Source organism: Dermochelys coriacea, chromosome 23 (genome assembly GCF_009764565.3).
Source record: "Dermochelys coriacea isolate rDerCor1 chromosome 23, rDerCor1.pri.v4, whole genome shotgun sequence".
Lineage (NCBI taxonomy): Eukaryota > Metazoa > Chordata > Testudines > Dermochelyidae > Dermochelys > Dermochelys coriacea.
Window position 1 is genome coordinate 15,224,669 of NC_050090.1, and position 22,890 is coordinate 15,247,558.

Consider the following 22,890-nt stretch of genomic DNA (forward strand, 5'->3'; position numbering starts at 1 on the left):
TTTGTGCGCATGCTCAGGAATAAATCCGGGCGCCAAATTTAAACTTAATGGCGGCGATATTCGCTGTCTGATTGGTGGATGGGGAGTCGTTGCACCGGTAGGGTTGAGAAGGGGACGGGAGAGACAGATCCCGCCAGCTCCCCTCCTAGGTTTTCCCTCTGGTCTGCTCACAGCCCAGTTAGGCGCTGATAGCGGCTCTGAAAAGAGGTTAGCGCTGCTATGTCTGGGCGCGGGAAAGGTGGAAAGGGGCTGGGGAAAGGCGGTGCTAAAAGGCACCGGAAGGTCCTGCGGGACAACATCCAGGGCATTACGAAGCCCGCGATCCGCCGTCTAGCTCGCCACGGCGGGGTGAAGCGCATCTCGGGGCTGATCTACGAAGAGACCCGCGGGGTGCTGAAAGCTTTCTTGGAGAATGTGATTCGGGACGCGGTGACTTACACCGAGCACGCCAAAAGGAAAACCGTGACTGCCATAGATGTGGTGTACGCCCTGAAACGCCAGGGGCGCACCCTGTACGGGTTCGGGGGCTGATCCGAAAAAATAATTCAACCCAAGGCTCTTTTAAGGGCCATTCATTCCTGCATAGAAAGAGTTGGTCTTGCTGTGTATGGTTACACGGATATTAATATTGTGCTCATATCTGGTTTGGATATTAACATGCAAGTACTTTTTTCAACTAAGCTACTACGTTAGTCTGTAAGGACAAAGACAATGAGTCCGGTGGTACCTTAAAGACAGATTTATTTGGGCATAAGTTTCGTGGGTAAAAAGCCCCCTTCGGGTGCATGAAGTGAAAATTACATATGCAGACATACTGGAAAAATTGCAAATTTAACACTATTAATTTGGGCTTGAATAGGAGCTGGGAGTGACTGGCTCACTACAAAAGCAATTTTGCCTCTCCTGGAATTGACTGGACTCCTTGTTACAATAATGATACAACCCTAGGGTATAAACCAATACTTTGCAGTTCCTTTAAAAAACATTGTAGCTCTGTTTTGTTCAAGAAGAAAAGAGTCAGCCTTGTGGCACCTTAGAGACTAACATTTATTTGAGCATAAGCTTTTGTGGGCTAAAACCCACTTCATCAGATGCATGGAGTGGAAAAATACAGTAAACAGAATATATATCACAGCACATGAAAAGATGGGAGTTGCCTTACCAAACTGGGGGGCAGTGCTGACCAGGCCAATTCAATTAAGGTGGATGGGTCTACTCTCAAAAGTTGACATGAAGGGGGTGAATATGGAGAGAAAATTACTTTTGTAGTGTTAACAAGGGCAATGCAATCCAGGTGGACATCAGCCATTCCCAACAGTTGACAAGAAGGGGTAAGTATCAGCACCAGGAAAATTATTTTGTAGTGACCCATCCACTCCCAGTCTCTATGCAGGTCTAATTTGATGGCATCCAGTTTGCAAATTAATTCCAGTTCTGCAGTTTCTCATTGAAGTCTGGTGTTGAACATTTTTTTGTTGAATGGCCACTTTCAAGTCTGTTAAGCATCCATGGAGTGCTCAAGGTGGTAAGGGAAACAATGATTTATTTGTTTCAGAGTAGCAGCCGTGTTAGTCTGTATTCGCAAAAAGAAAAGGAGTACGTGTGGCACCTTAGAGACTAACAAATTTATTAGAGCATAAGCTTTCGTGAGCTACAGCTCACTTCATCGGATGCATCCGATGAAGTGAGCTGTAGCTCACGAAAGCTTATGCTCTAATAAATTTGTTAGTCTCTAAGGTGCCACACGTACTCCAATGATTTATTTGTATAGTATACTTAGGATGATTTCTCTTATGTGCAAGATACTGCCTTACTGGGAAAGAAGGTCTCAGCTATTGCTAATGCTAGAAGACATGGGGGAGAACCTGCAGAATCTGAGCCCTCAGATTAGCTAAAGCTAGGCATGTTTATAAAAAACAAGTGCTCTATCAATGCTGCATGTAGATAGCAATAATACTGAATGCATGAAAGAGTCTTCTCAAATGGGTTGACAGGAGGTTCTTTAGCTAAAGAAATCACATGGGTCCATCTTGCATCAATGGAATTTTAGCCTGGACACTAGTCTGTTTTGGCAGTGGGATGTCTTTGACAACTTAAGATCTCCATTTGGTGCAGAAAAAGTGCTGTTAAACAGTTGAGAAGGAACTAACCCAGTCTCAGTTACAAGCTGCATTAGACAACTTGTTTTGCTTAGTCACAAACCAGGGGTACTTACAGGGTCCCGGCAAGTTGCAGTCTTGCACAAGTTGGGAACAAGACAATTGTAATGTTGGTCATGTCCTCTGCACAGAACAAGCTTTTAAAGCAGATTTATAGAGCTGAGGGAAAGGAAGTGATGCATGCATCTGATCACAAATGAGATTTTGGAAGATTAAATTTAGAGGAATTTAAGAAGCTTCAATCCTCCCTTACGGAAAGACGACAACTTGCAAGGGACCATTCTTTGGCAGGAGGAAGGAAAATCATGACAATTCTAGTATTTGTTTAGTTGTCATGGAGTCCCTGGGGAATGCTCTGGAACTGCTCCCTATGAAGCCAGTCAGGACTCTGGGGAAGTCTCCTGTCTGTGAGCAGACTGTCTCCAGGACACACAGCTCACACAACTTCCACCTTCCTAGGTCTGACCTCGGAGCATTCAGCATCCTCTGCCTTTCAGTGCGCTTCCTACAGTCAGTCTGCCCAGGTGGGGTCCTGCCCCCCAATTCCACAGTCAGACATGACTCTCAGCCAGCCAGTAAAACAGGTTTATTAAATGACAGGAACATGGTCTAAAACAGAGCTTGTAGGTGCAGAGAACAGGACCCCTCAGCTGGGTTCATTTCGCAGGGGATGTGAGCCAGACAACCACATCTGCACTTCACTCCATATCCCCAGCCAGCCCCAGACTTGAAACTCTCTCCAGCCCCTCCTCCTCCGGGCTTTGTCCCTTTCCTGCCAGGAGGGCACCTGATTCCTTTGTTCTCCAACCCTTTAGCTATCACCTTGCAGGGGGAAGGGCCAGGCCATCAATTGCCGGGAAACAGGGTGTCCGCCATTCTCTGTGTCCAGACCCCTGCACACACCTCCCTCTAGGGCTCTGCAACGATCATACACCCTTATCCCACCACCTAGATACTTAAGAACTGCCTAGGGGAAACTGAAAAGGAGTACTTGTGGCACCTTAGAGACTAAAATTTATTTGAGCATAAGATTTCATGAGCTACAGCTCACTTCATCGGATGCAGGCACCACCCACACTATTCAGAGGAATTATTAAGAATAGTCCCGCTTCGTCACAAGTCACCATTAGATTACTACGAAAACAGATTTCCCTTATCACCCAAAGGCAGTTTCCTGCTGAAGGCAAGGAAGCTGCTTTGTTACAAAGTATCAAAAGGTTTCGAAAAGGACAACGGAGAAGGAAAATATTTATCTCCAAATAAAAGCCAGACATTAGCCACGAATCCAACAATCCACAGCTAAGGTTAGCTGCGCAAGGATTTCACATCACAAGCACGGTCTCCTTCTAACACAGTTTCTGCAGAAAAATCAGAAGAGCATTTAGGAGCACTTACGGCCGCTACAGCGTTTCATCTATTCAGCCGCAAGGAAACCACTGTTTCATTATCTCAAGAATGAGAGAACAGAAGAGCTTTAGAAACGATTTGAAATTTTGTTCTGAATAGTAGAGTCCACAGTTACCTATATTGACCTAGTGGCATACATGAGCCAGTTTATGTTTAAGTGAACTCAAAAGGATTTAAACTGGAAGGAAGCCTAAAAGCTGAGTGTTCAGGAGACTCGAGTAAACACGGGTTAGCAAGAGCTACCCGTTAATACGCCAGTCAAAGTTGTATTTGCATAGAGATAAAGTGTCTTTGCAAAACTAGTAGCCTGTAATTTAAAACATGAACTAAACCTCTGTACCCGGCAAACCCAGCTCTTTCCGTGCAAAAGTGGGTGGCCCTTAAAAGGACCTTTGAGTTACAGTAGCTGTACCGGCTCCTTGGCTGGCAATTTAACCCCCAAAGCCGTACAGGGTGCGCCCTTGGCGCTTCAGGGCGTACACCACATCCATGGCAGTTACCGTCTTTCGCTTAGCGTGCTCAGTATAAGTCACCGCGTCGCGGATCACGTTCTCCAAGAAAACCTTCAGCACCCCGCGGGTCTCTTCGTAGATGAGCCCCGAGATGCGCTTCACCCCGCCGCGGCGAGCTAGTCGGCGGATCGCAGGCTTAGTAATACCTTGGATGTTATCCCTTAAGACCTTGCGGTGCCTCTTAGCACCTCCCTTACCCAGCCCCTTTCCGCCTTTGCCCCGACCAGACATTTCGACCCTACTGCTGAGTCTAAGCAACACAACAACGAAAATGCCCTCCCGCGCCGGTCAAGAGCTTAACTAGGCTGTGATCCGACCAGAGGGAGAACTGCGAGGGAAGCCGGCGGGAACTCCCTCTCCGGCCCGCTCCTCAGCCCTGCCGCGTGACGCTCATTCCCCTCCCACCAATGAGACACAGCGCATCTCACCCCAGCCAATCCTGAGCCAGCCTTCTACTTTAAATGCAAAAGTTAATTTTGGCGCGTGCGCCCGTGTGGAGTTCATAGTCCTTGCACCTCTAGGCTTCCTGCATCCGTTATGAATGTAAAAAAAGAGCTTGAGCCCTAGCATTTCTTCCATAGCAAAAGGACAGGGGTGTTATTTCTCTCCAGCACTGAGGGGACCATTGGAGGCCTGTGTCACAGCGTCCCCGGGCGAGGCTCTGGATCTGCTCCCTACCAAGCCAGGCTGGACTCTGGGGGAGCCTCCTCCCTGGGAGCAGGCTGTCCCCAGGGTAAGACACTGCCCTAGCTTCCACCTTCCTGGGTCTGACCTTGGAGCATTCAGCATCCCTGTCCACACCGTGCTCTTCCTGCAGCGAATCTGCCCAGGCGGGGCTCCTGGGGAAGCCAGAGGGTCCTGCACCCAAATTCCACAGTCGGATGAGACTTAGCCAGCCGGTAAAACAGAAGGTTTATTAGTTGACCAAAACACAGCATAGAACAGGACTTGTTAGCACAGAAATCAGGGACTTTCAACCGAGTCCATCTTGGGGAGTCCTGGGCCAGGCGGCCTTGGCTCCCCACAAACAGACTGCCCAGCTTCCAGCCACCCAACCTTAGATACCCCCATTGCTCCTCCTTGTGTTTGTCTCGCTTCCCGGGCAGAGTCAGCTGGTCACATCCCCCTCCTGGGTCTCAGGTTACGAAGGGCACCAGTCATAGCATCCAAGCAGACAGCTGGAGCAGCCTCACCTGCCCCAGAGGTCTCAGCCAAAGTCACACACCCTTGTTCTCACTGAGATATTAGTGCAGCACATGGGGAAACTGAGGCACACACAGTATTCATGCAAAACAGTAAAATTCACATAGGTTGAATAGCAAGACTCACATACAACATAATGAGAGAAAATTCCCACTTTGTCACATCTCCCCCGTTTGAGACCAAACTGAGTGGGGTCACTTTAGCCAGTGGCCTGGGGAAGTTCAGGCCCCCCCTTTCTGGAACAAAGTATCAGCTATAACATTTGCACTCCCCTTAACAGGGACCACCTCCATCTCATACTCCTGGAGGGACAGAGTCCACCTCAGGAGTTTGACACTGGCCCCTTGCATCTGGTACAGCCACGGCAGGGCGAGTGGTCCGTGTACACAGTGAAGCGCTGTCCAAATAGATCTGGCTGAAGCTTTAAGAACCCACCCCAGGGCTAGGTATTCCTTCTTTATGTACCTGCCGTGAGCTGGAATCATAAAGGGGGATGTGGGAAGTCACACAAGTAACCCACCAGGCTCATCCAGATGTGAAAAATGCAAAATGGGTGTGGACTAGCAGAAGCAATTTAATCAATCCAAAATACCAAAGCGTGAGCACACAGCTTACAATGGTATAGTGTTTTCAGAATAGATGTATAGCTCTTCCAAGCTCCTTAGCTAAAGCAAGATAAGACAGCAACCAATAAAAAAATCGAACTTTTGTCTGTGGACACAAGACAGCACAGACTGAAAAAAAATAAATAGACACTAGAAGCCATTCTCCCATATAAGCAATCCTGTCTCTTATTGCCAAACACGAAGTATTCAGAGAATGTGTGTTTTTTATGCTATGCAGAACAAATCAAACCAAAAAATGTTCTGGCTCTATTGGGGAATGGGATAGAAAAGGCAGATAGCAGAGGATGGTTTCGATCCATCGACCTCTGGGTTATGGGCCCAGCACGCTTCCGCTGCGCCACTCTGCTAGGTGACAACCCAGCTTTGTATAAATGGGTGTCTTGCATTTGCATGTTTTTGCACCAGTGCCATAAGGCGAGAGATCCAGTTTAACACGATCCAGTTTCCTTTTAATTCACTTGAAGCACAGGGTCACTGGCAAGAACAACCAAGAGTCCTGCCAGGAGAACTCTCGGGTGGCGACTTTGCTGTGTTTAATTCACAGTCCCCACTGAGATGCCTGCATGACCAGCGGGGTTCAGGGCTTGCTTTCGGCAGTGGGATTTTTGGGGGTGCTGGGAGCTCCTTGCTTTCTTCAGTCTTTGTATGTTTCGTTACTAATAAAGGGCAACATGGGTGTGAAATTAACCCCGTTAACATCCTGTTCTTTTAATAAAAAGGAGTTTGCTGTTGCGTTGGCCGGGAATCGAACCCGGGTCAACTGCTTGGAAGGCAGCTATGCTCACCACTATACCACCAACGCACATGAGCGTTACATTACTTCTAGGTTTCTTGTGCAACTCCACATCAGTGGCCTATGGCCACACATGGACCTATTAAAATCCTACCTGCGTCAAACCACAGCCAGCCACGGTCCCCTTCAGCTGCCTGGGTCCCTGTGCGACTGGCGCTATTAGTTGACTTTTGCTGCTCGCAAGAGGAGTCTTTTAAAAAAACCAGCCAACCAACCAACCCCCTGGCACCCCCGAGAAATTCCTGAAACCTATTCATGAGCCAAAGCTTTCTAACCCTGCCGCTATTCAGCTGGACGATGGACCAGACAGGTTTGGGAGTTGGTGGATGCCTCTTCACTACACGCTTTCAAAAAGGGGATGGCTAAGCCTCTGTCTTGGATAGCAGATACAATAAATCCTGCCTCTTGGCCGGAGGTTGCAGCAGAAAGCCCCCTTGGCTGTCCCCTCGTCTACGCTCAGCAGCACCCCTCTGTTTTCCAGCACTCTGGAGAAGAATTCCAGCGGCTCCTCCCTCTTCCGTCCAAATTGAAACTACTTTATGTAAAAGGGTGACTCCGGATTATAAATCGTGGCTCATTTTTTGATCTTCTTTTCACAGAAGGCTGCAACCACTCTGGGGAGTCTCCCTGGAAGCTGAGCCGCTGAGAAACATGGGCTACACTTTGCCACTTGAGGCAGTCTGCCCATGGGGGGGGAGTGTGATGGGAGGCCATTGTCTGCCCCCTGCTCCTTTCCTTCCCCCACATAATTAAGGGGGGAAAACAATTTGGAGATGCCAGGGATTGAACCCGGGACCTCATACATGCGAAGCATGCGCTCTACCACTGAGCTACATCCCCTTCTGCAAGCCCCTTTCCCATACACCAGGTTTGCTTCCAGCACTGGGCTGGGGTGCCCAGCACCCAGGATATGATGTCCATGAAGATCGGACTCCCACTTTCCCTAGACAAGACGAGGTGGCCGAGTGGTTAAGGCGATGGACTGCTAATCCATTGTGCTCTGCACGCGTGGGTTCGAATCCCATCCTCGTCGGTTCTGTTGGTTTAGTTATCTTTTTGGGGTACAACACATTAGCACCAAACTGTGGGCTCAGGATACCCCCTCTCCCATTGAGCTGCCAGCGCCCGCTGGGTTTCATTCCCACACGCCTCACGTTGCTCTTTCTCGATGCGAAAGCTAATTTAAATATGCCAAAAAATTAACTTGTCTGTGCTTTGGGCGGCAGGGGAGTTCCAAGCAAGCGCCTGTTTATAAAGCCCCGGGCACGGAATGGTCACCCTGCTTCATGCAACCTCTGAAAAGCCTGGCTTCGCCCTCCGGCCTTCAAAGCAGCCGTGAAAGAGTTTGTGATGGGGCAGGCGCTGGTGCCTTTTACTGTATGCGAGACTGTACTGCGCAAAGAAGGTGACAACTATTTGGGTCCAAGATACAAGCTCCTCTTTCGTCCTGCTCTGAGCGGCAGCCGGTTGGGGGTCATTCTCTAACCTGACCCACTGATTCGTATTTCCAGCCCCATCCATACCTGGTCCTTTCCCTCACTAGCTTTCCTTTGCTTATCTCTGCCCCCACAGGTGGTCTTCCCCTGTAGCCCCAGCGGCCCTTGCGTCTTCTCAGTTGTGGTTTCACCGCGTTGAGCTTTTGTATAATGAAGAAGAAATTACATCGACTCCCGTAATAGAAACGAGTCAATGGCCCCAAAGAAGAAGCCACGAATAAATAACGCTACGTGTGAAATCGAGGAGGAGGTACGTGCCCAGGAAAAGTAGATGTCTCTGTGGCGCAATCGGTTAGCGCGTTCGGCTGTTAACCGAAAGGTTGGTGGTTCGAGCCCACCCAGGGACGAGTGCTATTTAAAGCGCCGGTGCTTTTAGCTACTTCCAGGTACTTTTGCGCCTGCTGTCGTGTTACATTATCCAGATGACAGGTTTCAGAGTAGCAGCCGTGTTAGTCTGTATTCGCAAAAAGAAAAGGCGTACTTAGTCTCTAAGGTGTCACAAGTACTCTTCTTATTATCCAGATGGTTCACACGGTTTACTTTATAATCTGTGTCGTGTATACACCACACTTTAGACCCCTAATTAACCTTGCAGGCACAGGAATGGGGAGTCCGTTGACTTCCCAGCAGTTGGGGATCTTTTCTGGTTGCACCCATTTCTCTTCACCATTTAGTTTAGCCCCCTATTTGCCCCCCTCGTGCGAATAATGGATGGATTGTTAAAAAGTCAGCTCTCAGCATCAAGGTACAAAGACATGACACGCCTATGTCGCTCATCTCCTTTTAAATAGATTTATTTTCACCGAAATATCTCTCTCCCTAGAACTTCAAGAACAGATTTTGAGTTTCTACATATAAAACCCACAGTAGGGACCCAGCCTTGGAACATATATCTGAGGGGGGCAGACTGGGGAGTCACTCAATAAGGCCTTTAAAAATGCTGTGTCTTGGGTGGTTTTCATTGCCCCCCGCTATCTTACACCAACATCCGTCAACCAACCCTGGGCCAAGTCTGCATTTCACTACCAACTTTTCAGTTCAGTGTAAATGCAAATCACCCTAATTCCAGCTCGGTTGGATTAAACCGACATTTTGTAGAAGATTTAGGGGGAAGCTGAAAACCCGAATATAGTTAATCTCTGATCATCTTATAAGTAAACTTTATTTTTCGCTGAGCTAATGGTATCAAAGCTAGATCACATTTGCAGATGGACCTCATTGCAATATTTATAAGACAAGAAACTTTGCAGTAAACGGACTCCGTGTTTAGAAAAAACAAAAGCCACTTAGCAAATTGTAACCCTGATTAAGGCAGACAAAAGTAAATTTCAACGCTTTCGCGTGGGCACGTGGTGGCTCTTAGAAGAGCCTTTGGGGGGTTGGTTTGGGAGGCGGCACGGTCCGAGGGGAGCGGCTCTAGGCTCTCTCCCCACGGATGCGGCGCGCCAGCTGGATGTCCTTGGGCATGATGGTGACTCGCTTGGCGTGGATGGCGCACAGGTTGGTATCCTCGAAGAGCCCCACCAGATAAGCCTCACTCGCCTCCTGCAGGGCCATGACAGCCGAGCTCTGGAAGCGCAGGTCCGTCTTGAAGTCCTGGGCGATCTCCCGCACCAGGCGCTGGAAGGGCAGCTTGCGGATCAGCAACTCGGTGGATTTCTGGTAGCGGCGGATTTCCCGCAGGGCCACGGTGCCGGGGCGGTAGCGATGGGGCTTCTTCACCCCGCCCGTGGCGGGGGCACTTTTCCGGGCAGCTTTAGTAGCAAGCTGCTTACGGGGCGCTTTGCCACCAGTGGATTTACGAGCCGTCTGCTTGGTACGGGCCATATTCGCTGCAGGGCACTAGCAGCCTTTCTCTAGTGCAGCTACAGAGGAATAAGCGCTTCACCGCTGCTGTGCGCCATTTATAGCCCAGTCCAGGCTCCTGATTGGCTAGGAGCAGCAGGGCGACCGTTGAGGGGTTTAAATTTCCCGGGCTCAGCACGGATTGGCCATAGGGGGCTGCTCCTTCCGTTGGGCTCACGAGGCTTCTGGGGTTTGAGCGCTTCTCGCCTTTGGAAGTGCGAGGGGAGGGGACTGATCTCGGGGGCAACGGAGGAACTCTGCACGGGGATTGGCTGGAACTTGAAACCCGCCACCTCCTTACAAGAGTGCGGGGGTCAGGTGTGGAAAGGAGGGTTTCTGTAACTAAATCCCCTCCTCTGATTGGCTGTCCAGTATTTGAATTTCCCGGGCTTGACAGGGATTGGCTGGAGATTTTACGCCCATACGTGTTTGTCCACAGGCGCCCGTGGCCCTTCCCTCCCGTCGCTCCCCGGGGAGACACAAGGCTCCCAGGTGGCGAAGCGTTGGGGCAGGCTGGTCCTTGATCTCTGCTGCTAAAGTCGGGGTGTCGGCGCTAACGGGGGGTGGGGTGAGTCAGCGGCTCGTGTACCGTGCACGGGGACCCGGCCCTGCAACGGGCCCCGGACTCCCCTCTGCCCATGCAGTGGCAGGAAAGATTCAAACTGTGACACCCAACGTGAGCCACGCTTGCAGAACGTTTCTGTCGGGCCCCGTGCTGGGGGGGCAGTTTTCCCCTCTGCAACCCCACCTAGAAACAAACCTCCGGCTTGCATTTTAATCTGTGCCTCTCATCTGAATGCACTTCGTGCCCCTCCAGCTCAATGTCATAAACACTGAATGAAAGCAAGATCCACAGGAGAATATGATCCATAAGGGTCCACCATTGATCCACAATTTCCATAGCAACATACGATATGAAGTCCTAAGTACAGGGTAGGGGGCTTTGATACAGGATCTAGCAAAAGGGGAGCTAGACTATGGAGCAGGGGGGAAGCTCTTATTCCTAACCACATGGTTTGTTCTGTCCTGATCCCCCACTTAATTGACACCAGTGGAAGTAGGATCTGGGTGGTTGTTGGGGGGGGGGGGGGGGAAGTGTGTTATGATCTAAATGATTAAAGCACATGGCCTGAGATCTGGATTCTATGCCAGAGGCTGCTTATGTGATCCTTTGCATGTCTTTTAGCATCTCTGATCCCCCACACACACAAAGAGGCACGTTTTCTAAAGAGTGAATTCGCTTTGTGGCTCCTGAATGAGAACGGAGATGTGTGCGTGGGGGAGGGGATCTGAAGAGGTTTTGAAAATTCCGCCCTTAGAACCAATGTTTCCTTTCTTCTCCAGCCGGCTGCAGCTCATTGCGAGCCAAGCCAAAAGGAGAAGGGTGTGTTTCACCAAAGACAGAAATGAGGGGTCTCCAGTCCTATTCATTTACTCTTAACATTGTTTATCTTCTCAATCATGGGGCAGGTCCAGCTCTTGACCTCACAACCTGGGAGATAAAAACATTCATAGCTTTCATCTACCCCCTCCAACTCTTAAAACGAAACCTCCATCTTTGCCGGATTTCATGGATCTGTATTGATTTTCCTTTCCCCCTGTACGAATTAGGAGACTGCTTTGTTCCATTTACACCACGAACACTGAGCATCCCAATTCAGTACCACAGCTCTATAGTAGAAAGATTTTTTTTTAGGAACTATAAGAGACTGACAAGCTCTTTTTAGGAATTTGTGGGTGGCTCTTAAAAGAGCCTTTGGGTTCACACAGATCGAGTCGCGGGCAAACGTCTCCTCCAGGAGATAGGACAGTCTCACTTGCCCTTAGCCTTGTGACTCTCGGTTTTCTTGGGCAGCAGCACCGCCTGGATGTTGGGCAGGACCCCACCCTGGGCGATGGTGACTTTGCCCAGCAGCTTGTTCAGCTCCTCGTCGTTGCGGATAGCCAACTGCAAGTGGCGGGGGATGATGCGGGTTTTCTTGTTGTCCCGGGCCGCGTTGCCAGCCAGCTCCAAGATTTCAGCAGTCAGGTACTCCAGCACCGCGGCCATATAAACGGGAGCGCCAGCACCTACTCGCTCCGCATAGTTCCCTTTGCGCAAGAGCCGATGCACACGACCCACGGGGAACTGCAGCCCCGCACGAGAAGAGCGAGATTTCGCCTTAGCTCGCACCTTCCCGCCTTGCTTTCCACGACCAGACATGACCACAACTTCCTAAAAGCTTTCTCAGAAAAACGAAATGTAACAATAACTAGGTGTTTGGTTGCTGGCTTTTTATTCCCTCACGGGGATGGGGCGGGCGGCTCCTGATTGGCTGCCTCATGCTTCTGTTCCAAAACACCCAATGGGAAAGCCACTTCGCAACCCCGCCAATCGGGAAAGAAAGAGGGGGCTGCCCACCAATAGCAGCGCAATATTTCGAGGAAGCTCATTTACATCTGCGGTGACAACTTGAAATGGCCGTCCGATATGTAAACAGCCAATAGGAAGGATGGGATTAGGCTACCCTCATTTGCATAGGGGCGCTATAAATACAGGACTCTCCCGCAAGCGGATTATTACGTTGCTAGTTCTGTTTTGTGCTGTCAGTAGCGATCGAGATGCCTGAGCCGGCGAAATCTGCTCCCGCGCCTAAGAAGGGCTCTAAGAAAGCGGTGACTAAGACCCAGAAGAAAGGGGACAAGAAGCGCCGTAAGACCAGGAAGGAGAGTTACTCTATCTACGTCTACAAGGTGCTGAAGCAAGTTCACCCCGACACCGGTATCTCCTCTAAGGCCATGGGCATCATGAATTCCTTCGTCAATGATATCTTCGAGCGCATTGCTGGCGAGGCGTCCCGCCTGGCGCATTATAACAAGCGCTCCACCATCACCTCCCGGGAGATCCAGACCGCCGTTCGCCTGCTGCTGCCTGGGGAGCTGGCCAAACACGCCGTGTCTGAGGGCACCAAGGCTGTGACCAAGTACACCAGCTCTAAGTAACCGCTCTATGTTCTCTAAGAGACTTCCACTATGAACCCAAAGGCTCTTTTAAGAGCCACCCACTTTCTCCATGAGAGAGCTGAGATATAGGTGATCATCTAAAATGCATTGATCCTATTTTTTATAGGAGAACTAACATGTATAAGATGCTTCTGAGGAATGACAACTTTTGTGAAAAACTAATTGTCCCAGGGTTTGATACATAATGGAAAATAGATGCTTACCTAAAACTATTAACTTTAGAATATTTAGGTAAAAAATCTTTTGTCCCATTAATGTCTACTATTCAGCAATGGCATCTGAACACCTTTATGTTTAAACAATATAAAATATCAATTTCTATAAAGTACTAATAAGTGGGGTTTTTTTAGTTAATTTTCCCTAATAAAAATTTTCTTAACATCTGCATCAAAAAGCAGAATATTTCTGGAAGCAGAAGGAACTGTAGTTCATAGCTCTAAAACAAACAGCACCAAAATACTTAAAGGGACTGGGGAAGGAGAGGCCTGGAGACATTGAGTGTAAATATGCAGACTGGATTTCTCTAATCAGAAAATGAATGTTAATTTTAAAAATTACCATTTAGGTATTTGGGGAGGCATCCATTCTTGTAAGTGATGTGCATCTCCAATGAAAGAGGTTTTAGTCACTCTTTTACACTTAATTGTTTGCTTTTTTTTATCTAGAGTTCACCCCTCCCAAGTTTTGTAACTGCAAGAAAAGTCACAGGTTTCAGAGTAGCAGCCGTGTTAGTCTGTATTCGCAAAAAGAAAAGGAGTACTTGTGGCACCTTAGAGACTAACAAATTTATTAGAGCATAAGCTTTCGTGAGCATCCGAATGAAGTGAGTGAATGCATCCGATGAAGTGAGCTGTAGCTCACGAAAGCTTATGCTCTAATAAATTTGTTAGTCTCTAAGGTGCCACAAGTACTCCTTTTCTTTTTGCAAGAAAAGTGTATTCCTAGAGTAAAATAAAATCTCTAATGGTAAACTGATACACTTTCACTGTAAATTTTGAATCCACTAGAATAAATATTCCCACATTCACTTTCACCAAGACTTTAAGAAAACCATTGTGAAATAACCTGAAGCCGCTTTTATAGACAAGTCAAATTATAAATTGGTATTCGATCTTTGCAGAGAAAGGTATATTGTAAGAGTAGTGTATACTTCTGGCCTTTTAACAAAATACCACATTTAGTATAAGCTGCCATCTCCTTACAACTGTAAGAGAAAAGGAATACTTGTGGCACCTTAGACTAACAAATTTATTTGAGCATAAACTTTCGTAAGCTACAGCTACAGCTCATTTCATCAGATGTACGAAAGTTTATGCTCAAATAAATGTGTTGGTCTCTAAGGTGCCACAAGTCGTCCTGTTCTTTTTGCGAATACAGATCAATACGGCTGCTACTCTGAAAACTGTAAGAGACACACTCGAAAGGACCGAAAATCCTCAGTTCTGACATGGAGCGATATTTTTATTTATTTTTTTCATATTAATGTAACCCCCCTCCTCCAGCACATGGAAGTTAAATAGTTGACCTGGGAGGCCCTTGCACCAAGGCAGTCCAAGGATCTCGGGGGGGAGGGGGGGCGTGTAGCTCAAACAGTCTTTGATTCCAAACTGCGGCCAACATGATTCTCCCGGCCATGGAAGTGGGGAGGAGACAAAAGGTCACTTTACGTTTGCAAATATCCAAGTATTTAAGATGCTCATAAGTGTGAATTGGGAGGGAGTGGGGACACACCCCGCCGTTGGGCTGAAGATGAAAAAGCTGTACTCCCTCCAAGTGGCGCCGTGCGAGGTTTTTTTCCCCCCTCTGCAAGGTTTAGGGCAGGGCAGACTTCAGGAACTGAATGCCAGGACGCGGCAGAAAGAACAAGGTGTCCCATTTGCACGGGCGTGGGGTGGATCCATTTGTGCTCCGTCACCTCTCCAGCCCCAAACCTTTGTGATACTTTCTGGTGAAAAATAACCGATTTCCAAAGTCCAAAAGGGACTTTTTAAATCTCTTCCGAGTTAAGCGAGGGGGATATGCAGTCCTGCCGTCTCTGTTACCCGAGCCAAAAATGCAGGGACCTACAGGCAATTAAAGGACACCCACACTTCCTCTAACGCTCACTTTGCGGCCTGCCTCAGCTCAGAGATCCCTGAAATGATTCGCAGCCCATGAACTCAACACTGAGTGGTAACGTGTAACTCCCAAAGTCCTAATGCTAAAATGACTCTTCCTGCGCCCCGACCTTTTGCGCATGCTCTGGGGCAGATAAGGCGCCAAATTTTTACTATTTAATTTTAAATGAAAGACTGGATGCTGATTGGCCAGGATGGCAAGAGGTCTCATTGGCGGAAGCGGAGAAGCTAGGGTTTGGCAGGCAAGGGGGAGTTGAAGTACAGGTGAGTGGTTCTCCTGCCCGTCTTGTTCCCTCTCCGTTTTCCCTCCGGTCGGGACGGGGCATCACAAAATTCGGAGGGAATCGGGATTATTGTCCAATATTTAGGGTATTGGCAAACCTGCGTGCGTCTTTCTTGCCACACAGGGGGGTGGGGTGTGAAGTTCATCTCAGGGCTAGTTAGGGTTGCTAATGCTCCAGGAATCAGCATCCATCTCCTGGTGAGTATTGAAAGCAATTTGGGAGATTTTAGTAGGATATTTTAAGAAAATGATATTGTCATGTGGGGAGGGGGGAATCTCCCGGAATAGCTTCAAGCCGAGTTGGCAACTCTAGGGCTAATGCACGAAAAGACAGGGATTCTCAAACTGGGGGTTGAGATCCCTCAGGGGGTTGTTAGGTAATTGCATGGGGGGATCATGAGCTGTTGGCCTCCACCCCAAACCCCGCTTTGCCTCCAACATTTATTATGGTGTTAAATATATTTAAAAGTAAAGGAGTACTTGAGGCATCTTAGAGACTAACAAAAATATTCCACTGAATGCATCTGATGAAGTGAGCTGTAGCTCATGAAAGCTTATGCTCAAATAAATTTGTTAGTCTCTAAGGTGCCACAAGTCCTTTACTTTTTGCAAATAAAGATGAACACGGCTGCAACTCTGAAACCATATTTAAAAGTGATTTTAATTTATAAGGGGGGGGTCACACTCAGAGGCTTGCTATGTGAAAGGGATCACCAATACAAACGTTTGAGAATCACTGTGCTAAGAGAAACACTGTGAAGGCCATGGACGTGGTGTATACATTGAAACATCAAGGTCACACCTTACATGGGTTTGAGGCGTTGAACCCTCAGCCATCCCCACAAAGTAGATGTTCCATCTTTAAAAACCCTCCCCTGGCTACATGGAAAGAGCTGGATTTGCTCCAAGCCAAAGTGATGTAAATAACAGAGTTAAGGTAAAAACATTCTGAAGTTGTCTCAGAACCGAAGTAACACAACAAAGTTTAGGTTCTGGGTGGGATTTTGTTTACCCCCTATCCCTAGTGAGAGAAATCCCAGGCCTTTTAAATGGAAGCACAGTAAAATCAATATGCTTTCCATAACACGCTTAAACTACACACTTTGCCAAGCCCTATAGAATAGCTCCTCTTACTTCAGATAAAAACAAAAATGGAAAAAAAGAAACCCTGTATTTCTTAAAATGTAGTCCCCTCTGTAACTATGACCACCCAGAATGACAGTAACAAGAACATAAAAGCTGCCAAACTGGGTCAGACTATGGTCCATTTTGTTCAATATCCTATCCCTGACAGTGGTCCATACCAGAGCTTCAGGAGGGAGTGTACAGAACAGGGCAATCCTGGAGTAATCTACCCTGGTTTCCATTCATGGCTCATGGTCGTCAGAGCATTAGGGTCACTTGGAGCCACTAGTGCAGGGGTTTTCCCAACAAATTTTTTGGTGGCCACAGAGTTCGGCCACCAACTCTTGCTGTGGCCATGCTGACAATTTTTCCTGAAATTAACTTTAGAAAAAATAAATAAATATGAACACACGTCCAAATCATTGTAGTTTATTTATGTAGGGTTTTTCAGACTCTCATAAAAATACTGTACAATTATCTCTATTCTTTACTGGCCCTAAACAGAATAGAAACACAAATAAGGCGCTCTGCATGTTCTTGTCAGTTGTTTTTTCCTTTTTTGGTTGCTTTTTAAAAAAAGACTTGCTAGCTAGTAAGTCTGCCGCTGTGAAAAGTGGTATTTGTATGTTCGTTAACACTTTTCACAGCAGAAACCTTACTCAACCCCAGCAAGCCCTGGGACAAATTAAGCCCTGGATGGGGAGATGGGCAAGGAGGCAGCAGAGCCCAGGGACCATGGCGGGGATGGTGAGCCTGGGGCCAGAGCCTGCCATCACATGGATGGAGCCTGAAGCTGAAGTCTGCTCCCCCCACTGGGAAAGTCACCAGCTACCTGCACCTCCAGCATTTGTGTCTTCAGAGGGGGCAGAGCTCAACCCCCACTAGCAGCCCTGGGAGGCAGCCCCTGCTTTGCTCCCTCCCCAGTCACAGCCCAGGAGGCTGTGGCTGCAAAAATAGCCCCCCAGTAAATAGTAAACTTCTTACCACATAGACATGGCTGCAAATCTTTAAGACTGCATACAATGACTAGACACACTTTCTACATAAATAGCATAATTTTTCTCCCCAGTGATAGACCCAGGGAGCTCAATCTATTTAGGTTAATAAAGACAAGGTTAAGGGGTGATTTGATCAGTCTGAAAACAAAATAGGAAACAGCTTCTTGAGAAAGTTGCTGACCTTACAAAGAATTGTCCCTAGCAATTATCTTGAATGTATCAAACACCCTCCCAGATAACACTGCCTAAAGCTGACAAAAATAATGCATAAAATCCAGTAAAACAAAAAGTAACATGCTAACTAAACTTGTGACAAATTAATTCAAATTTCTTGCAATGCTGAGACCAAGAGCTTTTGTGAATTACACCTTCCCTTTACCAGGTAGCCTTGGTCCAGGGCTTAACACACACAGCTAGAGTTCCAGGTACCTAGTTCCTTTCCCAGCTTGACTATCAATTTTCTGTATGGTTTTAGAAAAGACACTTAGGCCAAAATCTGTAGGCTGTGATGCTTATACGCACCTCAGCACAGGGATCTATGATTCTAAAGAAAATAAGCTACACAGCAGAGCAAAAAAAAGGTTTAACCCAAAATGAACCCAAACACTGCCTTTTAGGAGTTCTAAATGTTTTATTCCTGTGTGCGGGTTGCTGTCTGAAAACTGTAGAATTCATTATTTGGAAGGACTAAAGGAACCACAGAAGTTGCAACTACTCACCCACGTGTGCAGCTCTGGGATCTGATTAGTGCAAGATGGAGACAGGGTTTCAGAAATTTGTGCTATGAGGGGGATAACAAAGGAGAACAGGCAGCATTGTCCCTGCCACGCCCCGTGTCGGGCTCAGGGATCTGATTAGAGCAAGACCAGGGGAAGGTTTCAGAAAGTGTTACATGGGATACCGAGAGAGTAGACAACATTTTCCCTAGCCGCCCCCACCTCCCCTGGAAACGGAGCGATTCCCAGCTCTTTCTGAAATTGTGGGTGGCTCTTAAAAGAGCCTTTGGTTTTGGAAGGGTTGGCATCCACGCTCACTTGCCCTTGGCTTTGTGGCTCTCGGTTTTCTTGGGCAGCAGCACCGCCTGGATGTTGGGCAGGACCCCACCCTGCGCGATAGTGACTCCCCCCAACAGCTTGTTCAGCTCCTCGTCGTTGCGCACGGCCAGCTGCAAGTGGCGAGGAATGATGCGGGTTTTCTTGTTGTCCCGAGCAGCGTTGCCAGCCAGCTCTAAAATCTCGGCGGTCAGATATTCCATCACCGCAGCCAGGTACACGGGAGCTCCAGCTCCCACTCGCTCCGCATAGTTTCCCTTACGCAGCAGCCGGTGCACCCGCCCGACTGGAAACTGCAGCCCCGCACGAGAAGAGCGAGACTTAGCCTTAGCCCGCACCTTCCCACCTTGTTTTCCGCGGCCAGACATAACAGGGATCCTCAGACGCCCACCTAAGCAAACAAATGCAGGATAACACTACAGAAAAAGTATCGAGCTCCCGGCCTTTTATTCCCTCACGGGGATGGGGCGGGCGGCTCCTGATTGGCTGCCTCATGCTTCTGTTCCAAAACACCCAATGGGAAAGCCACTTCGCAACCCCGCCAATCGGGAAAGAAAGAGGGGGCTGCCCACCAATAGCAGCGCAATATTTCGAGGAAGCTCATTTACATCTGCGGTGACAACTTGAAATGGCCGTCCGATATGTAAACAGCCAATAGGAAGGATGGGATTAGGCTACCCTCATTTGCATAGGGGCGCTATAAATAAAGGACTCTCCCGCAAGCGGATTATTACGTTGCTAGTTCTGTTTTGTGCTGTCAGTAGCGATCGAGATGCCTGAGCCGGCGAAATCTGCTCCCGCGCCTAAGAAGGGCTCTAAGAAAGCGGTGACTAAGACCCAGAAGAAAGGGGACAAGAAGCGCCGCAAGACCAGGAAGGAGAGTTACTCTATCTATGTCTACAAGGTGCTGAAGCAAGTTCACCCCGACACCGGTATCTCCTCTAAAGCCATGGGCATCATGAATTCCTTCGTCAATGACATCTTCGAGCGCATTGCTGGCGAGGCGTCCCGCCTGGCGCATTATAACAAGCGCTCCACCATCACCTCCCGGGAGATCCAGACCGCCGTTCGCCTGCTGCTGCCTGGGGAGCTGGCCAAACACGCCGTGTCTGAGGGCACTAAGGCTGTGACCAAGTACACCAGCTCTAAGTAACCGCTCTGTGAGACGTCAATTGATAAAACCCCAAAGGCTCTTTTAAGAGCCACCCACTGTCTCCAGGAGAGAGCTGTGAACATTTCACGGTGTGCGAGCTACCTGCCTTGCTAAGGGCGCGGGCTAGCAAAGCGTATGCTGGCTTTTATTTGCATGTTCATTTTTTTTAGTCTGCTGTTTGTCTTCGGGCTTTGTGTGTCGGTAGGGGTTGTGCCTTAGGAAGTCTTTATTGCCTTAGTGGATTTAATTGCCTATTCATTTAGATTAAGTAGCTTGCTACTTTGCTTTAAGTGGCTTTGTCCTGGAAGCTTGTGGGCTTTTACCTTGCTGTTTAGCGGCGGGGCTGTGAAATATTGTAGCCTTGGGGAGCCTTTATTAGTCTAATAACTCAATAGATTCTGTAGGATTGAACAACTTTTTTTGTTGTTGCTTTGGACAATAAAAGGACTAGGAAAACCTGGTACAAAGTGCTTAAAATCAAATTTAAAAGATAATTTAACTTTAACTTTAAAATTAGGCTGAGAAGTGTCTGTACATCGGGTATCGTGCTTACTTTATCTACAAAGACCATATGAGAGGTCCAGTACCTAATCGCCAATAGCCCAAAGTCAGTAACAGGACTCCTCCCCACTGGTAACAAAAAATCTCTCCATCTACAAGCAGCAATATTTGAGATTAGTCAAATTGCCAAAAGTCCCAAATTCCCACTGTCGTGGACAACCTCCCACACTGGGAAGGGGAAACGGAGAGACCTGAAATCCCTGGTCAATGAAATCTCTAGTGCTGGGTTACGACCCTTGCTATTAACTTACAACAAATGGGGTTTTTTGGGAGGGAATCAAAGTTAAATATGGTCTAGCGTTCTTTTTCTGAATGACGGGGTCAGAGGGTCTAACAACTTCATCGCGAGCGGCTGGGTTTGCAAACATTTAAATAAACTAAAGTGTGGGTCTCCTGCTGGGAGCAGACGGGGTGGGGGGAACACATGGAGCTCCCTCGCTTGCTAGAGTCCTACAGGGGATCCTCCCCACACAGTTACTTGGGCGGTGGGGGGTTTCACGCTAAAGCTTTCCCGGCGGCTCCTATGCCTGCCGTCAAAGCTCAGGGCCGGCTATGATTGGACGCGGTGCGATCCGCCTTCTCTCATCGGTCAGAAAGGAAACGTGTGTGTGTGTGTGTGTGTTTGGGGCGAGGGGGGAGTCTTGTCTTTTCCACCTCGGTTTTTCCTCTGATCCCATTACATCCACGCTGTTTGCGGCCAGCCAGCCTTAAACTAGGACCCAAATGGCTCAGCTTTATAGAGGCCTTCCTCCAGTCAATAACCATTGATAAGAACACCTGGCTTGGCTTGACTGGGTTGCATATGACCAATCAATCAAGGGCTGTTTTTATCTTATATTTTTGCTACTTTTATTTTTATTTGGGTGGGGGAAGGGAGGTAAATGTTTTTTTTTTAATTAAAAAAAAAAAGGCACTAAAAACCCTGTGAGGTGCTTCAGGGTAATGTTCAGGGTATCACCAGGCCTAAGATCTGTTTTTAGGGGGTTGAAATCCTAAATCGACACATGTTGCAGAAGAGCAAGGGAGGGCTGAGGCTTGTCCTGGAGAATGATGTGATCTGGGATACAGCGTTGTACACAGACGGGGCTAAGATAAAAGTGTACACGTAGTGCTTGGGTTGGGGGTGTATACAGATGCATCTGATGAAGTGGGTTTTAGCCCATGAAAGCTTATGCTCAAATAAATGTGTTCGTCTCTAAGGTGCCACAAATCCTCCTGTTCTTTTTGTGGATACAGACTAACACAGCTGCTGCTCTGAAACAGATATTAGGGTTACACCTTTGGGGGGGGTGTTCAGCCTTCAGCCTGCTGCAAAAAGAAACAATGACCCAAAGAAAGGGGTCTTGAAGGCTGGCTCACTGCCACACCAAAAGGGTTAGGTTTATTTAGCAAAAAGTAAATATTAAATGTATTTTAAATATTCACTCTTCTATGTACTTTCAATTACTTGCATTGTTAACCCAAGCGTTTGGGATGCAATAAGGTAGCTCCTGCTGGTGTGGAATAGCAAATAGTATGTGTTGCTTCCTGGAGAGTTCTTTTAAAGGGACACAATTCAGCCCTATCGTTTGGACTGGCAACCGCCGCTCACTTTTTGCTGGTTCTGCAGCCCTAACATGTGAAACGTTTATTTCAGTGTTTTGCACTCATTGTAGCTGCCGTGAGGATGGCTCTCTAAGGAGTGACTCTAGTCCAGGGGCTCTCCACCTTTCCAGACTACCGTACCCCCCCCCTTTCAGGAGTCTGATTTGTCTGGTACACCCCTCCCCAGCAAGTTTCACCTCGTTGTAAAAACGACTTGCTTACAAAATCAGACAAAAATACAAAAGTGTCACAGCCCCACAGTTACTGAAAAATGGCTGACATTCACAGTTTGCCATATCATGAAACAAATCAATTGGAATATAAATATGGTACTTGCATTTCAGTGTAAATGGCTGACATTCACAGTTTGCCATATCATGAAACAAATCAATTGGAATATAAATATGGTACTTGCATTTCAGTGTATAGAACATAGAGCGGTATAAACAAGTCATTGTCTGTATGGAATTTTAGTTTGTACTGACTTTGCTAGTGCATTTTCTGTAGCCTGCTGTAAAACTAGGCAAATGTCTAGATGAGTTGATGGACCCCCTGGAAGACCTCTGGGTACACAAACCCCTGGTGGAGAACCCCTGCACTAGAGCTGTAGCTCACAAAAACTTATGCTCAAATAAATTTGTTAGTCTCTAAGGTGCCACAAGTACTCCTTTTCTTTTTGCGGATACAGACTAACACGGCTGCTACTCTGAAACAACTCTACTACTGTGTTAGGGTCTTCTTTACACCCTTTTTACCCTGATACTGTTACAATACGGAAAAGCAGGGCTGTCAACTCTCACCATTTTGTCATCCGTCTCACAATCATTATTGTTTTCTTTAAAGCCCCAGCTCCTGGAGTCAAGTGAATAATGGGATGCTTTCAGCCTTCCTTCTTAAAGCAAACCTAAAGTTTCTAGCCCTGGTGGCTGTGGAGAAAGTTTCAAAATGTGAGACACACACCCTGCCCCTGGCC

General features: G+C 47.7%; 6 protein-coding genes, 1 long non-coding RNA gene and 5 other non-coding genes across 12 annotated transcripts; 6 read left to right on the forward strand and 6 right to left on the reverse strand.

Moving 5' to 3' along the window:
- Positions 1–213: 213 nt before the first annotated feature.
- Positions 214–697, forward strand: LOC119847514 (histone H4-like). The gene has a single exon (XM_038382371.2). It carries the CDS (start codon positions 220–222, stop codon positions 529–531), a length of 312 nt encoding a protein of 103 aa, XP_038238299.1. The 5' UTR covers positions 214–219; the 3' UTR covers positions 532–697.
- Positions 698–3,277: 2,580 nt separating this feature from the next.
- Positions 3,278–10,053, reverse strand: LOC119847515 (histone H3-like). The gene is made up of 4 exons (XM_043501130.1): positions 9,695–10,053; positions 4,819–4,824; positions 3,979–4,319; positions 3,278–3,517 (listed from the first exon to the last, which is right to left on the reverse strand). Exons 1-3 carry the CDS (start codon positions 10,021–10,023, stop codon positions 3,998–4,000), a joined length of 657 nt encoding a protein of 218 aa, XP_043357065.1. The 5' UTR covers positions 10,024–10,053; the 3' UTR covers positions 3,278–3,517; positions 3,979–3,997.
- On the reverse strand, positions 6,183–6,254 carry TRNAM-CAU. The gene has a single exon. It is a non-coding gene; the product is annotated as a tRNA-Met (tRNA).
- Positions 6,638–6,709, reverse strand: TRNAG-UCC. Its single transcript has one exon. It is a non-coding gene; the product is annotated as a tRNA-Gly (tRNA).
- Positions 7,469–7,540, reverse strand: TRNAA-CGC. The gene has a single exon. It is a non-coding gene; the product is annotated as a tRNA-Ala (tRNA).
- TRNAS-GCU lies at positions 7,652–7,733 on the forward strand. Its single transcript has one exon. It is a non-coding gene; the product is annotated as a tRNA-Ser (tRNA).
- On the forward strand, positions 8,470–8,543 carry TRNAN-GUU. The gene has a single exon. It is a non-coding gene; the product is annotated as a tRNA-Asn (tRNA).
- A 292-nt stretch (positions 10,054–10,345) lies between the features above and the next one.
- On the forward strand, positions 10,346–21,536 carry LOC122457239. The gene is made up of 2 exons (XR_006276714.1): positions 10,346–10,379; positions 20,973–21,536. It is a non-coding gene; the product is annotated as an uncharacterized LOC122457239 (long non-coding RNA).
- LOC119847513 (histone H2A.J-like) lies at positions 10,962–12,297 on the reverse strand. Its single transcript, XM_038382370.2, has one exon. It carries the CDS (start codon positions 12,242–12,244, stop codon positions 11,855–11,857), a length of 390 nt encoding a protein of 129 aa, XP_038238298.1. The 5' UTR covers positions 12,245–12,297; the 3' UTR covers positions 10,962–11,854.
- On the forward strand, positions 12,603–13,433 carry LOC119847157 (histone H2B 8). Its single transcript, XM_038381670.2, has one exon. It carries the CDS (start codon positions 12,643–12,645, stop codon positions 13,021–13,023), a length of 381 nt encoding a protein of 126 aa, XP_038237598.1. The 5' UTR covers positions 12,603–12,642; the 3' UTR covers positions 13,024–13,433.
- On the reverse strand, positions 17,147–19,031 carry LOC119847496 (histone H2A.J-like). The gene has a single exon (XM_038382335.2). It carries the CDS (start codon positions 18,985–18,987, stop codon positions 18,598–18,600), a length of 390 nt encoding a protein of 129 aa, XP_038238263.1. The 5' UTR covers positions 18,988–19,031; the 3' UTR covers positions 17,147–18,597.
- LOC119847502 (histone H2B 8) lies at positions 19,338–21,536 on the forward strand. Its single transcript, XM_038382346.2, has one exon. The coding sequence runs from the start codon at positions 19,392–19,394 to the stop codon at positions 19,770–19,772; it is 381 nt and encodes a 126-aa protein (XP_038238274.1). The 5' UTR covers positions 19,338–19,391; the 3' UTR covers positions 19,773–21,536.
- Positions 21,537–22,890: the final 1,354 nt, after the last annotated feature.

Bases quoted from the DNA above. Each gene is read 5' to 3' on its own strand.
- LOC119847514 (XM_038382371.2), top strand. From the start codon at position 220: ATGTCTGGGCGCGGGAAAGGTGGAAAGGGGCTGGGGAAAGGCGGTGCT.
- LOC119847502 (XM_038382346.2), top strand. From the start codon at position 19,392: ATGCCTGAGCCGGCGAAATCTGCTCCCGCGCCTAAGAAGGGCTCTAAG.
- LOC119847496 (XM_038382335.2), bottom strand. From the start codon at position 18,987: ATGTCTGGCCGCGGAAAACAAGGTGGGAAGGTGCGGGCTAAGGCTAAG.
- LOC119847157 (XM_038381670.2), top strand. From the start codon at position 12,643: ATGCCTGAGCCGGCGAAATCTGCTCCCGCGCCTAAGAAGGGCTCTAAG.
- LOC119847513 (XM_038382370.2), bottom strand. From the start codon at position 12,244: ATGTCTGGTCGTGGAAAGCAAGGCGGGAAGGTGCGAGCTAAGGCGAAA.
- LOC119847515 (XM_043501130.1), bottom strand. From the start codon at position 10,023: ATGGCCCGTACCAAGCAGACGGCTCGTAAATCCACTGGTGGCAAAGCG.